At 41.9% G+C, this 16,316-nt stretch overlaps 2 protein-coding genes across 2 annotated transcripts; both read left to right on the top strand.

Annotated features, from left to right (window-relative positions):
• Nucleotides 1-1,561: 1,561 nt before the first annotated feature.
• Nucleotides 1,562-10,302, top strand: LOC124024552 (troponin I, fast skeletal muscle-like). The gene is made up of 7 exons (XM_046338470.1): nucleotides 1,562-1,606; nucleotides 3,334-3,367; nucleotides 3,640-3,676; nucleotides 5,847-5,975; nucleotides 6,836-6,925; nucleotides 9,544-9,720; nucleotides 10,099-10,302. The coding sequence occupies exons 2-7, from the start codon at nucleotides 3,360-3,362 to the stop codon at nucleotides 10,180-10,182; spliced, it is 525 nt and encodes a 174-aa protein (XP_046194426.1). The 5' UTR covers nucleotides 1,562-1,606; nucleotides 3,334-3,359; the 3' UTR covers nucleotides 10,183-10,302.
• A 1,315-nt stretch (nucleotides 10,303-11,617) lies between these two features.
• Nucleotides 11,618-16,019, top strand: LOC124024550 (troponin I, fast skeletal muscle-like). Its single transcript, XM_046338468.1, has 7 exons — nucleotides 11,618-11,710; nucleotides 13,927-13,959; nucleotides 14,195-14,231; nucleotides 14,545-14,673; nucleotides 14,989-15,078; nucleotides 15,283-15,459; nucleotides 15,804-16,019. Exons 2-7 carry the CDS (start codon nucleotides 13,952-13,954, stop codon nucleotides 15,888-15,890), a joined length of 528 nt encoding a protein of 175 aa, XP_046194424.1. The 5' UTR covers nucleotides 11,618-11,710; nucleotides 13,927-13,951; the 3' UTR covers nucleotides 15,891-16,019.
• The last annotated feature ends 297 nt before the right edge of the window (nucleotides 16,020-16,316 follow it).

Raw genomic sequence — 16,316 nt, 5'->3', positions numbered from 1 at the left:
GGTGGTTGATACTGGAGGCTGACATGGTGGTTAGATACTGGAGACTGACTCTGTGGGTGGGTACTGGAGACTGACTCTGTGGGTGGGTACTGGAGACTGACTCTGTGGGTGGGTACTGGAGACTGACTCTGTGGGTGGGTACTGGAGGCTGACTCTGTGGGTGGGTACTGGAGACTGACTCTGTGGGTGGGTACTGGAGACTGACTCTGTGGGTGGGTACTGGAGGCTGACTCTGTGGGTGGGTACTGGAGACTGACTCTGTGGGTGGGTACTGGAGGCTGACTCTGTGGGTGGGTACTGGAGACTGACTCTGTGGGTGGGTACTGGAGGCTGACTCTGTGGGTGGGTACTGGAGGCTGACTCTGTGAGTGGGTACTGGAGACTGACTCTGTGGGTGGGTACTGGAGGCTGACTCTGTGGGTGGGTACTGGAGGCTGACTCTGTGGGTGGGTACTGGAGGCTGACTCTGTGGGTGGGTACTGGAGACTGACTCTGTGGGTGGGTACTGGAGGCTGACTCTGTGGGTTGGTACTGGAGACTGACTCTGTGGGTTGGTACTGGAGACTGACTCTGTGGGTTGGTACTGGAGGCTGACTCTGTGGGTGGGTACTGGAGGCTGACTCTGTGGGTTGGTACTGGAGGCTGACTCTGTGGGTGGGTACTGGAGACTGACTCTGTGGGTGGGTACTGGAGACTGACTCTGTGGGTGGGTACTGGAGACTGACTCTGTGGGTGGGTACTGGAGGCTGACACGTTGGTTGGGTAATTGATCACACCATGTGTGTGACCTCTGGGTCATGACAGTTCAGAGGGGTCCTTCTCTTTCTTACCCTCGTCTTCTCTTCTTGTCACAGCCAGTCTGCCAGTCAAGACACTCTCTGACAATACTATCTTTATAGTTTACCAATGACCAATTTAATAATACATTTGACCAATCACACAGAGTTATGAATTAATTGGAAGTGTCTAATTCAATCAATTGACAGGGAGTCACTTTACAAACTAATCAAGTGACCTGCTGATTGTTCCCTGAGTCCTATATAACAGACATGAAACCAACCGGAGTCATTGTCTAATTTATCCAGTAGCAGTAACTTGAGAGCTTGATAGATTTCAAACACATTCAGAGTTATGAGGTAACACCGAGTTATGAGGTAACACAGAGTGGGTCCTCCCTTCACCAAAAATCAGGATTAAGTCAAATCTAAAATCAGGATTACTTTAAATCACATCTAAAATCAGGATTATTTTAAATCACATCTAAAATCAGGATTATTTTAAATCACATCTAAAATCAGGATTATTTTAAATCACATCTAAAATCAGGATTATTTCATAACAAGTCTAATGTCAGGAATATTTGAACTAAAAATGTAGCAGAAACGTTGATGGCAGATGATTTACGAATGCGGAGGTATTTCAGGAACTAACTGCCCCATTGGCCCTGCCTGGCCTGGCCCCACTCCCATAAAGAGAACCTTGCCCTTTTGCTTTCTGCTGAGCTTTCAGGAAACAGAGTATATACCTTCCAAATCTGTTCCTGTCTCTGTCTTGCCTGTAGCTCTCATCCCCACATCATTTATTTGTACCTTCACTGGGTTTATAGGTGAGATGTTCTTCTTTCCTCTCTGCTCCGTCTGTAACGAATGTGTTGTATATTCATGTATTCATCTATTGGTACCAGATTGCATGTGGTCCGTCCCATGTGGGATTAGATGTGACTTTTGGACCAGATTGCATGTGGTCCGTCCCATGTGGGATTAGATGTGACTTTTGGACCAGATTGCATGTGGTCCGTCCCATGTGGGATTAGATGTGACTTTTGGACCAGATTGCATGTGGTCCGTCCCATGTGGGAATAGATGTGACTTTTGGACCAGATTGCATGTGGTCCGTCCCATGTGGGAATAGATGTGACTTTTGGACCAGATTGCATGTGGTCCGTCCCATGTGGGATTAGATGTGACTTTTGGACCAGATTGCATGTGGTCCGTCCCATGTGGGATTAGATGTGACTTTTGGACCAGATTGCATGTGGTCCGTCCCATGTGGGATTAGATGTGATTTTGGACCAGATTGCATGTGGTCCGTCCCATGTGGGATTAGATGTGACTTTTGGACCAGATTGCATGTGGTCCGTCCCATGTGGGAATAGATGTGACTTTTGGACCAGATTGCATGTGGTCCGTCCCATGTGGGATTAGATGTGACTTTTGGACCAGATTGCATGTGGTCCGTCCCATGTGGGATTAGATGTGACTTTTGGACCAGATTGCATGTGGTCCGTCCCATGTGGGATTAGATGTGACTTTTGGACCAGATTGCATGTGGTCCGTCCCATGTGGGATTAGATGTGACTTTTGGACCAGATTGTGTGTGGTGTGTGAGCTCTGATAATTTAGACTGCTTTTTAGAATAGAATAGAAGATAACTTTATTTTTCTCAAGAGGCAACGTGGGTTGAGGCATTCGGATATTCACAGGTGTTTGTCTGTGTGTTTTAGACAGACAAGTGTTGGAAGAGATACATCCAAGGCCTGATTTTCAGCTGTTGTTTTCTCTGTAGTTCAGAGTGAATGTGGTGTTAATTAAAGGCTCTTGTGGCTCTATTTGCCCAGTTGCTCGTTTATAAGCTCTGTAAAAAAGGACTGAAGTTTGTTTAGAGATATAGCTTTGGCATGGTAGAGGTGGATAATCACAATATGTCTTATAATTGTAAACTTGAATTTGTGTTGTAGTTTCACAGTTTACTTCAAACGGCTTATGGATTGTTTGAGGTTATTCCCATAGATTTGTTGAGATTCAACTATATACAAAGGAAAATCCAATTGGGTATTTTCCTACATTCTGAACATGCATTTTGAGAATGTCAGTGGTAGTTTGTGAAAGGACCTGTTTTGGTGCCATAATCCTTATGGACTCCTGTGTGACCAGAGATTTCAGGAAATGAGAGTCTTGTTGATTTGCTATCAACCTTGGGACGGGTTATATTTGTACAGATTCAAAGACATTCATTCAAGAGGAAACAACCCCTCCCTCTTTAACCAGCAGGAATTATGATGTTGATGTTGATGTTGGACTGCTGTGTTACATTTGGCTAAACTGATCCAAGAAAATTATTGATCAAGTTATTGACCATTCATTATCTAATGTCTGTTGCATTTCTTTTTGATATGCAATTGCGCATGACTTGCATTGGGTCAACCTTGAAATCTTTGGTTTCTACCCCACCCCACCCCGACCCCCCACCCCCCACCACCACCACCAAATTACATAAAATAACAACAGCTCAAAATGAATAAACTGTTTCCTGTTTGTTCATCTCTTGACACAGGAAGTAAAACAAAACAACAGGCCAAAATGTCTGAGTAAGTTTACGTTTTTCAGTTTACAGAAAAATATACTACACTATACTGTATTCATCTACTGTATTCTGTCTGTGAACATGTTTTCCACATAGAAAACCAGGCATTACAACTGAGTAATACTATGCTATGATGATTCCCAATAGTGTTGTAATTTTTCCTACCGTAATGTAATAGCATGAATTCCTAAAATTGTTTAATCGTCACGTACCTGTCTCTGTGGCTTCACCTTGTATATTTCCCTTAAATGACCCTGATCTGCTTTATCCAATCAGTAAAAAGATGACAGCGAGCCGTAGGAACTACCTGAAGGTAAGGAGCACCATTCATTCCAGAAGGGTTTTATATACAGCTAATACATCCTCATGTTCTATAAAGACCCTCATGTTCTATAAAGACCTTCATGTTCTATAAAGACCTTCATGTTCTATAAAGACCTTCATGTTCTATAAAGACCCTCACGTTCTATAAAGACCTACTGTTCTATAAAGACCTACTGTTCTATAAAGACCTTCATGTTCTATAAAGACCTTCATGTTCTATAAAGACCTTCATGTTCTATAAAGACCTTCATGTTCTATAAAGACCTGCTGTTCTATAAAGACCTTCTGTTCTATAAAGACCTTCATGTTCTATAAAGACCTTCATGTTCTATAAAGACCTTCATGTTCTATAAAGACCTGCTGTTCTATAAAGACCTTCTGTTCTATAAAGACCTTCATGTTCTATAAAGACCTACTGTTCTATAAAGACCTTCTGTTCTATAAAGACCTTCATGTTCTATAAAGACCTGCTGTTCTATAAAGACCTTCTGTTCTATAAAGACCTTCATGTTCTATAAAGACCTGCTGTTCTATAAAGACCTTCATGTTCTATAAAGACCTTCATGTTCTATAAAGACCTACTGTTCTATAAAGACCTACTGTTCTATAAAGACCTTCATGTTCTATAAAGACCTTCATGTTCTATAAAGACCTTCATGTTCTATAAAGACCTACTGTTCTATAAAGACCTACTGTTCTATAAAGACCTTCATGTTCTATAAAGACCTACTGTTCTATAAAGACCTACTGTTCTATAAAGACCTTCATGTTCTATAAAGACCTTCATGTTCTATAAAGACCTTCATGTTCTATAAAGACCTACTGTTCTATAAAGACCTACTGTTCTATAAAGACCTTCATGTTCTATAAAGACCTTCATGTTCTATAAAGACCTACTGTTCTATAAAGACCTTCATGTTCTATAAAGACCTACTGTTCTATAAAGACCTACTGTTCTATAAAGACCTTCATGTTCTATAAAGACCTTCATGTTCTATAAAGACCTTCATGTTCTATAAAGACCCTCATGTTCTATAAAGACCTTCATGTTCTATAAAGACCTTCATGTTCTATAAAGACCCTCACGTTCTATAAAGACCTTCATGTTCTATAAAGACCTTCATGTTCTATAAAGACCTTCATGTTCTATAAAGACCTTCTGTTCTATAAAGACCTTCATGTTCTATAAAGACCTTCATGTTCTATAAAGACCTTCATGTTCTATAAAGACCTTCATGTTCTATAAAGACCTTCACGTTCTATAAAGACCTACTGTTCTATAAAGACCTTCATGTTCTATAAAGACCTTCATGTTCTATAAAGACCTTCATGTTCTATAAAGACCTTCATGTTCTATAAAGACCTTCTGTTCTATAAAGACCTTCATGTTCTATAAAGACCTTCATGTTCTATAAAGACCTACTGTTCTATAAAGACCTTCATGTTCTATAAAGACCTTCATGTTCTATAAAGACCTTCATGTTCTATAAAGACCCTCATGTTCTATAAAGACCTTCATGTTCTATAAAGACCTTCTGTTCTATAAAGACCTTCTGTTCTATAAAGACCTTCTGTTCTATAAAGACCTTCATGTTCTATAAAGACCTTCATGTTCTATAAAGACCTTCATGTTCTATAAAGACCTTCATGTTCTATAAAGACCTTCATGTTCTATAAAGACCTTCATGTTCTATAAAGACCTTCATGTTCTATAAAGACCCTCATGTTCTATAAAGACCTTCTGTTCTATAAAGACCTTCATGTTCTATAATGTTTCCCAGGTTTCAGTTTGAACATGTTCCTGTTCCACACAGAGAACAACCTGCTTGACGTCACAGACTGATTTTAATGCTGACTTTACATTGTAGTCGTATTCAGGGGTAAATGTTATGTGATCCAGACAGTGTTAGCCCCCCCCCCCCCCCCCTGTAGTAGACCTTGTCGACTTCTTGGTCAGCAGGAGCTCGTTTGATCAATGGAGTAGAAACCAACCCTTACAGTTCTACATCACTCGTAACACTTCACCTGAAGCTCTGTAGATCTACAGACCTTCAAGTTATGTGATATGAATACAGTATTGATATAGACAACCCCTTAGACAAGCAGATGTGGCCACTGAACTCTGTAATGCGATGTGATTTGTCCCCTCCCCCGTACAGAGCTTGATGCTCCAGATCGCTGCCGGCTTGCTCGAGGCTGAGGCGGTCGAGGCTGAGGCAGAGAAGGCCAGGTACATGAAGGAGAACTGCCCTGCCCCTGAGTTCTTGGTATGCATGGCAGAGCTCACGGTAAGCTATTAGCGCCAACCCCTCTTTCTCTTTCTCTCTTTCTCTTTCTCAATCTCTCTCTTTCTCTCTTTCTCTTTCTCAATCTCTCTTTCTCTCTTTCTCTCTTTCTCTTTCTCAATCTCTCTTTCTCTCTTTCTCACTTTCTCTTTCTCTCTTTCTCAATCTCTCTTTCTCTCTTTCTCTTTCTCAATCTCTTTCTCTTTCTCTCTTTCTCAATCTCTCTTTCTCTTTCTCTCTTTCTCAATCTCTCTTTCTCTCTTTCTCTCTTTCTCAATCTCTTTCTCTTTCTCAATCTCTCTCTCTTCCTCAATCTCTCTCTCTCTCTCTCTCTCCCAATCTCTCTCTCTCTCAATCTCTCTCTCAATCTCTCTCTCTCTCTCTCTCTCTCTCTCTCTTTCTCAATCTCTTTCTCTTTCTCAAACTCTCTCTTTCTCAATCTCTCTCTCTCTCCCAATCTCTCTCTCTCTCTCTCTCTCTCTCTCTCTCTCTCTCTCTCTCTCTCTCTCTCTCTCTCTCTCTCTCTCTCTCTCTCTCTCTCTCTCTCTCTCTCTCTCTCTCTCTCTCTCCCTCTCTCTCTCTCACTCTCTGATACTTAGTTTGCTGTGTATTCCTTCGTATAGGGTCATAAAACTATGACTTTATCTCTCTCTCTCTCTGCATCTCTCTTTATCTCTGTCTCTCTTGCTCTCTCTCTATGTCTCTCTGTATGTCTCTCTATGCCTCTCTTTCTCTCTCTCTATGCCTCTCTTTCTCTCTCTCTATGCCTCTCTTTCTCTCTCTCTATGCCTCTCTTTCTCTCTCTCTATGCCTCTCTTTCTCTCTCTCTATGCCTCTCTTTCTCTCTCTATGTCTCTCTTCAGGACTTGTGCAAGAAGCTCCATCAGAAGATCGAGAGGGTTGATGAGGAGAGATATGACATGTCAACCAAGGTGACCAAGTCCGAGAAGGAGGTGAGGAGTTCTACCACTGTTACTCATATTAGAGCCAAGGGGGTAACAGTAGTTCACTGTTACTCATATTAGAGCCAAGGGGGTAACAGTAGTTCACTGTTACTCATATTAGAGCCAAGGGGGTAACAGTAGTTCACTGTTACTCATATTAGAGCCAAGGGGGTAACAGTAGTTCACTGTCACTCATATTATTAGTTAACTTACTCTCTAAGACAGAGCCAAGGGGGTAACAGTAGTTCACTGTCACTCATATTAGAGCCAAGGGGGTAACAGTAGTTCACTGTCACTCATATTAGAGCCAAGGGGGTAACAGTAGTTCACTGTTACTCATATTAGAGCCAAGGGGGTAACAGTAGTTCACTGTTACTCATATTAGAGCCAAGGGGTAACAGTAGTTCACTGTTACTCATATTAGAGCCAAGGGGTAACAGTAGTTCACTGTTACTCATATTAGAGCCAAGGGGTAACAGTAGTTCACTGTTACTAATATTAGAGCCAAGGGGTAACAGTAGTTCACTGTTACTAATATTAGAGCCAAGGGGGTAACAGTAGTTCACTGTTACTAATATTAGAGCCAAGGGGTTAACAGTAGTTCACTGTTACTCATATTAGAGCCAAGGGGGTAACAGTAGTTCACTGTTACTAATATTAGAGCCAAGGGGGTAACAGTAGTTCACTGTTACTCATATTAGAGCCAAGGGGGTAACAGTAGTTCACTGTTACTAATATTAGAGCCAAGGGGGTAACAGTAGTTCACTGTTACTCATATTAGAGCCAAGGGGGTAACAGTAGTTCACTGTTACTCATATTAGAGCCAAGGGGGTAACAGTAGTTCACTGTTACTCATATTAGAGCCAAGGGGGTAACAGTAGTTCACTGTCACTCATATTAGAGCCAAGGGGGTAACAGTAGTTCACTATTACTCATATTAGAGCCAAGGGGGTAACAGTAGTTCACTGTTACTCATATTAGAGCCAAGGGGGTAACAGTAGTTCACTGTTACTCATATTAGAGCCAAGGGGTAACAGTAGTTCACTGTTACTCATATTAGAGAAACCAAGGGGGTAACAGTAGTTCACTGTTACTAATATTAGAGCCAAGGGGTAACAGTAGTTCACTGTTACTAATATTAGAGCCAAGGGGGTAACAGTAGTTCACTGTTACTAATATTAGAGCCAAGGGGTTAACAGTAGTTCACTGTTACTCATATTAGAGCCAAGGGGTAACAGTAGTTCACTGTTACTAATATTAGAGCCAAGGGGGTAACAGTAGTTCACTGTTACTCATATTAGAGCCAAGGGGTAACAGTAGTTCACTGTTACTAATATTAGAGCCAAAGGGGTAACAGTAGTTCACTGTTACTCATATTAGAGCCAAGGGGTAACAGTAGTTCACTGTTACTCATATTAGAACCAAGGGGTAACAGTAGTTCACTGTTACTCATATTAGAGCCAAGGGGGTAACAGTAGTTCACTGTCACTCATATTAGAGCCAAGGGGGTAACAGTAGTTCACTGTTACTCATATTAGAGCCAAGGGGGTAACAGTAGTTCACTGTTACTCATATTAGAGCCAAGGGGGTAACAGTAGTTCACTGTTACTAATATTAGAGCCAAGGGGGTAACAGTAGTTCACTGTCACTCATATTAGAGCCAAGGGGGTAACAGTAGTTCACTGTTACTCATATTAGAGCCAAGGGGGTAACAGTAGTTCACTGTTACTCATATTAGAGCCAAGGGGTAACAGTAGTTCACTGTTACTCATATTAGAGCCAAGGGGGTAACAGTAGTTCACTGTTACTCATATTAGAGCCAAGGGGTTAACAGTAGTTCACTGTTACTCATATTAGAGCCAAGGGGGTAACAGTAGTTCACTGTTACTCATATTAGAGCCAAGGGGGTAACAGTAGTTCACTGTTACTAATATTAGAGCCAAGGGGGTAACAGTAGTTCACTGCTACTCATATTAGAGCCAAGGGGTTAACAGTAGTTCACTGTTACTCATATTAGAGCCAAGGGGTTAACAGTAGTTCACTGTTACTCATATTAGAGCCAAGGGGGTAACAGTAGTTCACTGTCACTCATATTAGAGCCAAGGGGTTAACAGTAGTTCACTGTTACTCATATTAGAGCCAAGGGGGTAACAGTAGTTCACTGTTACTCATATTAGAGCCAAGGGGGTAACAGTAGTTCACTGTTACTCATATTAGAGCCAAGGGGGTAACAGTAGTTCACTGTTACTCATATTAGAGCCAAGGGGTAACAGTAGTTCACTGTTACTAATATTAGAGCCAAGGGGTAACAGTAGTTCACTGTTACTCATATTAGAGCCAAGGGGGTAACAGTAGTTCACTGCTACTCATATTAGAGCCAAGGGGGTAACAGTAGTTCACTGTTACTAATATTAGAGCCAAGGGGGTAACAGTAGTTCACTGTTACTCATGTTAGAGCCAAGGGGGTAACAGTAGTTCACTGTTACTAATATTAGAGCCAAGGGGGTAACAGTAGTTCACTGTTACTAATATTAGAGCCAAGGGGGTAACAGTAGTTCCACTGGTGTTTGGCGTCGGGCAGTCAATCGTCTGTGTGTGATAAGTGCTTCCTGTTGAATTCCAAACAGGTTGAGGACTTGAAGATGAAGGTAGTTGAACTGAATGGTAAGTTCAGGAAGCCCGTCCTGAAGAAAGTCCGCATGTCTGCTGATGCTATGCTCCAGGCTCTGCTGGGCTCCAAACACAAGGTGTCCATGGACCTGAGGGCCAACCTGAAGCAAGTCAAGAAGGAGGTCAAGGAAGAGGTGGGTGTTGTTCTGGACATAAGAACATACTGTAATTATAGTATAGTTTAGCTTAATAATGTTACTATATGACTGTAACGTGACTTATTTACTGTGTAAATAATGTGATAGTTTTATTTGTAAGCCTCGTCCATGCATGTGTCTGTTCTGTAGCTGTTCTACAGGATCCCACTTCTGACACCAAATGTCATATCATTGGTCCAAAATTTCAAAGACAATGTCTCCCTGTATAGGCCTCTAAGCAGCAACAACTGTACGCCTGTTCAACCCAACACTCCAATGTGAATCATGCTAACACTGCCCACACCAAGTGTCATATATTTCAAATACATTGTCACTCATGTACTTATTCTGCCATTCCCCCCCCCCCCCCCTCAGGACAAAGATGCTGTGGGAGACTGGCGTAAGAACATCGAAGACAAATCAGACAGGAAGAAGATGTTTGAGACTCATAAGGAGTAGATGTTACTGGAGATCCAGACAGGAAGTAGTTTGAGACTCATAAGGAGTAGATGTTACTGGAGTTCCAGACAGGAAGTAGTTTGAGACTCATAAGGAGTAGATGTTACTGGAGTTCCAGACAGGAAGTAGTTTGAGACTCATAAGGAGTAGATGTTACTGGAGTTCCAGACAGGGAGATGTTTGAGACTCATAAGGAGTAGATGTTCCTGGAGTTCCAGACAGGAAGTAGTTTGAGACTACTAAGGAGTAGAAACAAAAAGTTCCGTTTGTCCCCAAATTGGATATCTAGTCTTTTGTTTCACACGAAACACAAAAACAGTTACGTGACCCCCCCCCCCCCAAAAAGTAATATATATAATATATATATATATTGTGCAATATTTATACTAATTGTCATCAAATAAACCCTGGTCAGCTAATAGAAACTGTTTTTGTGTGATTTATAGAGTCCCTACTGTTACGTCTCCACAATAACAGACCAGCGTCCTGACGGGTGTAACCTGCTCTTGAAATTACATGGCTGTAGTAATATTGATGTGTTCAAGGGGTACAACGTTTGGAAGGGACCACGACATTCACACTGAGGAGTTGCTATGTGTTTTAACCAGTCTGTTTATAGACTTCCTGTCAGCAGGAACCAGCCTGACCAATAAACACAGCCGGCAGGTGTGGCTACCCGAAGATGGCTTACTGGGGTCACATGGGTCAGTAAGGGCAGAATCTAACTCTGTCAGATCACCAGCTGTTTAGAGCTCAGCAGGTGTGGCCACCAAATACAGCTCCTTGGGGTCACACTGGACAGCAGCTCTCTGATTTCATCTGGTTTCTCCCTACGTCTCTGTCTAACTCTGATTTCATCTGATTTCTCCCTACCTCTCTATCTATCTCTGATTTCATCTGATTTCTCCCTACCTCTCTATCTAACTCTGATTTCATCTGATTTCTCCCTACCTCTCTGTCTGTCTAACTCTGATTTCATCTGATTTCTACCTACCTCTCTATCTAACTCTGATTTCATCTGATTTCTCCCTACCTCTCTATCTATCTCTGATTTCATCTGATTTCTCCCTACCTCTCTGTCTAACTCTGATTTCATCTGATTTCTCCCTACCTCTCTGTCTAACTCTGATTTCATCTGATTTCTACCTACCTCTCTGTCTAACTCTGATTTCATCTGATTTCTCCCTACCTCTCTGTCTATCTCTGATTTCATCTGGTTGCCCCTACGTCTCCGTCTAGCTAAAGAGAGATACTTTTTTTCATTCGACCATATGAATATTTTTGTCTGTGATTTAGTTGCTTGACAAGTCCTAAAACTTCAGAAGGACAAAAAAAAAACTTGATTTTAAATGATGATGTTTTTTGTGCCCTTGAGGTCAAAATTGACCCCCCTGTTGGCGCTTTTAGGGTTAAACAGACAGCTGGTCCCAGAACAGTGCCTATATATACTCTTCTTCATATGTCTCCTCTCTGGCTTGACAATCTCAGTCACTCATCGCTCCGTCTTGCAACGCTCTCTTCCTTCTAGGTGAGATTCCTCCCATTCCTATCTTCTATCTCCTGTCTGCTCTCTTGGTTTCAACTCTGCATTCAGTAGAGATTCAGTGTCACTGTGATTTATAGTCTGCCATTTTTCTATTAGCTGACTGTAATTATCACACAACGTAAATAGATGCTACTCACTGAAAAATGTGTAATTGGTATTAATTGACAAGAATTTACACATAAGAAAAACCTAAAACATGTTGGTGTTTATAGTAGAAGAAGAAGATGCTGTGCCTTGTCTACTTTGACAGAGGGTTGTTGTTTCAACACTTGGGATCAGGATGCTGACTAGTTGGTTGTCTGTCCTAACATTCAACTGGCATGTATGCATTAACATGGCATCCGTCCATCTATATGAATAATAATAATAATAATAATAATAATAATAATAATAATAATATATGCCATTTAGCAGACGCTTTTATCCAAAGCGACTTACAGTCATGTGTGCATACATTCTACGTATGGGTGGTCCCGGGGATCGAACCCACTACCCTGGCGTTACAAGCGCCATGCTCTACCAACTGAGCTACAGAAGGACCATCTCACGGGAGACAGATATGTTACTGTGGTAGAAGGCTTTGTGTTTTAAGGAGTTTTTTTCCTTTTTTCTTTTAATAAAATGGTTCAAATGATTCTCTAACTCTGACTTCACAAGATAGGTAGAGGTTTTAGGAGAAATAGCCAAGATGTTATTCTTATAGTTTTACTGTTGAACTGAATATTGGTTTGGAGTTATTGATTTAATGAATGGCATGATATTTTATACACTTTACATGTGAATATAGTTTCAAGACTTCCTGGTATTTATCCAGTCTAACTGACGTAACTGATTGATTCATTGAAGACAGATTTTCTTTATCACTCTAAACCTTTATGTATATATTTTTTTAGACATTTTTGAAGCGACAGACAAACTTGTTTTTCCACTCAGAGATGTCAGAAACACTTTCTAAGTCAAACATTTAAAAGATAGAAGACAAACCCAGCCAGTAGACTAAGTGTCCAGACTACATGGTCTATGTCTGTTAGATAGAGCCAGCAGCCCAGCCAGTACACTAAGTGTCCAGACTACATGGTCTATGTCTGTTAGATAGAGCCAGCAGCCCAGCCAGTACACTAAGTGTCCAGACTACATGGTCTATGTCTGTTAGATAGAGCCAGCAGCCCAGCCAGTACACTAAGTGTCCAGACTACATGGTCTATGTCTGTTAGACAGAGCCAGCAGCCCAGCCAGTACACTAAGTGTCCAGACTACATGGTCTATGTCTGTTAGATAGAGCCAGCAGCCCAGCCAGTACACTAAGTGTCCAGACTACATGGTCTATGTCTGTTAGACTAAGTGTCCAGCCATGGTCTATGTCTGTTAGCAGCCCAGCCAGTACACTAAGTGTCCAGACTACATGGTCTATGTCTGTTAGACAGAGCCAGCAGCCCAGCCAGTACACTAAGTGTCCAGACTACATGGTCTATGTCTGTTAGATGGAGCCAGCACCCTGTCTTGGGACACTTTAAGGAAAGTCCACAGGAGACGAGCAGAGAGGGAGTTCTCAGCTGTTGTGGTTTCGGGTGTTAGTCAGCTACCCCCCATCACCACCACCACACAGGAACGCACAAATAGACCCATGATACAAGACAACTGCCTTACCACACCCTGTCTAAATGTAGAGATGTGTTGTGCCCCTCTAACCCTGAGGCCTGTACTTTATAATGTAGAGATGTGTTGTGCCCCTCTAACCCTGAGGCCTGTACTTTATAATGTAGAGATGTGTTGTGCCCCTCTAACCCTGAGGCCTGTACTTTATAATGTAGAGATGTGTTGTGCCCCTCTAACCCTGAGGCCTGTACTTTATAATGTAGAGATGTGTTGTGCCCCTCTAACCCTGAGGCCTGTACTTTATAATGTAGAGATGTGTTGTGCCCCTCTAACCCTGAGGCCTGTACTTTATAATGTAGAGATGTGATGTGCCCCTCTAACCCTGAGGCCTGTACTTTATAATGTAGAGATGTGTTGTGCCCCTCTAACCCTGAGGCCTGTACTTTATAATGTAGAGATGTGATGTGCCCCTCTAACCCTGAGGATTGTGTGTTAAAATGAATCATTTCCACAAACTGTGGACTATAATGGTACATTGAGTTAAATGCCATAACTCTCATATCTTCACACGCTGACAACTTATTCACATCTCTCTTCAAAAGGAAGTGATTTCAACCACCGGTCAAGATGTCAGAGTACGTACTGATTCTGTTTGACTACAATTACAGCTCTCTCAACATGTTCATTTTGATTGAGATATCTTCTAAGAATCAATAATTCCATATGTTCTACATGTCTACTTTTGGTGATCTTCAGGAGCATTCAGTACATCAACTGTATAATCTGTGGTTTTCATCCCAAGCTCTTAAAGCTGTGTATCTCAACTCATGTTTTTCCTCCTCCCCCCCCCCCATCTAATCTTCTCTGAAGTAAGAAGATGTCGTCGAGTCGCAGGCAACATCTGAAGGTAAGGAGGAGGACTAGACGCACAACAACGCGTCATAATATCCCGTTAGGACTGAGTCCACATTAACATTTGTTTTTTTTTAAGGATTCTAGATTTTATATATCAATTATCAAATTTAAAAAAAATCAGAATTCAAGATTTCAAAACATAAATACATAAATAAAACATAAATACATGTTTTCCTCTTTTCCTCTTTAATCCAAATAGTCAAATTATTGACAAAATGTCCATGTAAACAACTACATTTCTGATCAACTGGCTAACCATTGTGTCTGGGTACACGAACCACTTGCCCCGGTGTTATTTCCCCCAGAGCTTGATGCTCCAGATTGCCCAGGGGTTCATCGAGGCTGAGGCCATCCAGGCAGAGGAGGACAAAAACAGCTACATGGATGAGAATGTCCCCTCCTTCTCCGTCCCTGAATCCATGCAGGAACTCCAGGTATGAAGAGCGGTAGCTGTTGACCAACCTATGGAGAGCTACTGTGTGTGCAGGTTTTTGCTCCAGACCCACTACAACATAACTGATTCAGCAGCTGACGAGCTCCATCAGGGGTGTTAAAGTAAGGGTGGAACAAAATCAAGCTGGATTGTATAAGCTTTCCAGGATATTCAGTTATATAATTTATATAATTTCACAAATATGTCCTATTTTCTTTAAATGTACTTGCTTACATTATCTCTCGCTCTCTCGCTCTCTCGCTCTCTCTCGCTCTCTCGCTCTCTCTCTCGATCTCTCCTCTCTCTCTCTCTCTAGGATCTGTGTAAGAAGCTCCACCAGCAGATTGATGCAGTGGATGAACAGAGATATGACACGCAAAGCAAAGTAGCCAAGTCTGATAAGGAGGTGCAGTTACATTCCTGGACAGATGGTGATTCTTCAGTATAAAGGGGGAATTTCACTGACGAGCATCTCTCTCTCTCTCTCCCTCTCCCTCTCCCTCTCTCTCTCTCTCTCTCTCTCTCTCTCTCTCTCTCTCTCTCTCTCTCTCTCTCTCTCTCTCTCTCTCTCTCTCTCTCTCTCTCTCTCTCTCTCTCTCTCTCTTTTCAGATTGTGGATCTGAAGATAAAACTACAAGACCTGAAGGGCAAGTTCAGGAAGCCCGTCCTGAAGAAAGTCCGCATGTCTGCTGATGCTATGCTCCAGGCTCTGCTGGGCTCCAAACACAAGGTGTCCATGGACCTGAGGGCCAACCTGAAGCAAGTCAAGAAGGAGGTCAAGGAGGAGGTAGGGTTCTATTTTACTGAGTAGGGTTGGAATGTGTCCAAGAGGCCCCATGCTAGACAGACTGCCTTACACAATTTTGAATATCAGGATTCCCAACCACCTTATAACCTCATTCAAACTCCTCTCCTCTCCTCTCCTCTCCTCTCCTCTCCTCTCCTCTCCTCTCCTCTCCTCTCCTCTCCTCTCCTCTCCTCTCCTCTCCTCTCCTCTCCTCTCCTCTCCTCTCCTCTCCTCTCCTCTCCTCTCCTCTCCTCTCCTCTCCTCTCCTCTCCTCTCCTCTCCTCTCCTCTTCTCTTCCTCTTCCTCTTCCTCTTCCTCTTCCTCTCCCTTCTCTAACTCCACAGGTGAAAGATGCAGCTGACTGGCGTAAGAACATAGAGGACAAGGCTGGCATGGACGGTAGAAAGAAGATGTTTGAGTCCGACCCTTAAGACCCTTTAACAAGACCCCTAATATGTGTATTTGTGTTCATATGTCTCATCTGATAACATCCTCCATTTTAATCTACATTCTCCTCCTGTCATTCGTATTTACACTGCTCTGTCTAATAAAAGAAAATACTTTCAATATTTTGTTATTTATTTTTTTTATAATGGGGGAAATGGACAAATTGTAAAATGTAAGCATGCGTGACTGTGAGTCAGTGGAGGCTCCTCAGAGGAGGAAGTGAAGGACCATCCTCCTCGGTCAATTTCATAAAAATAAAATAGCGAAACATTAAAAAAGTTATCCTTTGTAGATAAAACTATACTAAATATATTCACTATTATATTCAATTTCATAAATTCACGTCACCAAATAATTGATTAAAACACATTGTTTGCATTGAAGTTCTACAGTAGCCTCAGCAGCGCTCT

This window comes from Oncorhynchus gorbuscha, unplaced genomic scaffold (genome assembly GCF_021184085.1).
Source record: "Oncorhynchus gorbuscha isolate QuinsamMale2020 ecotype Even-year unplaced genomic scaffold, OgorEven_v1.0 Un_scaffold_1924, whole genome shotgun sequence".
In the NCBI taxonomy this organism is placed as follows: domain Eukaryota; kingdom Metazoa; phylum Chordata; class Actinopteri; order Salmoniformes; family Salmonidae; genus Oncorhynchus; species Oncorhynchus gorbuscha.
Note: the sequence above shows the minus strand (reverse complement) of the source record. Positions and strands in the feature narration are given on the sequence as shown.

Excerpts from the sequence above, each read along its gene's own strand:
- LOC124024552 (XM_046338470.1), top strand. Across the intron at positions 3,677-5,846 it reads GCCGTAGGAACTACCTGAAG|AGCTTGATGCTCCAGATCGC; the intron begins GTAAGGAGCACC and ends TCCCCCGTACAG. Across the intron at positions 6,926-9,543 it reads TGACCAAGTCCGAGAAGGAG|GTTGAGGACTTGAAGATGAA; the intron begins GTGAGGAGTTCT and ends AATTCCAAACAG.
- LOC124024550 (XM_046338468.1), top strand. Across the intron at positions 14,674-14,988 it reads AATCCATGCAGGAACTCCAG|GATCTGTGTAAGAAGCTCCA; the intron begins GTATGAAGAGCG and ends CTCTCTCTCTAG. Across the intron at positions 15,460-15,803 it reads AGAAGGAGGTCAAGGAGGAG|GTGAAAGATGCAGCTGACTG; the intron begins GTAGGGTTCTAT and ends CTAACTCCACAG.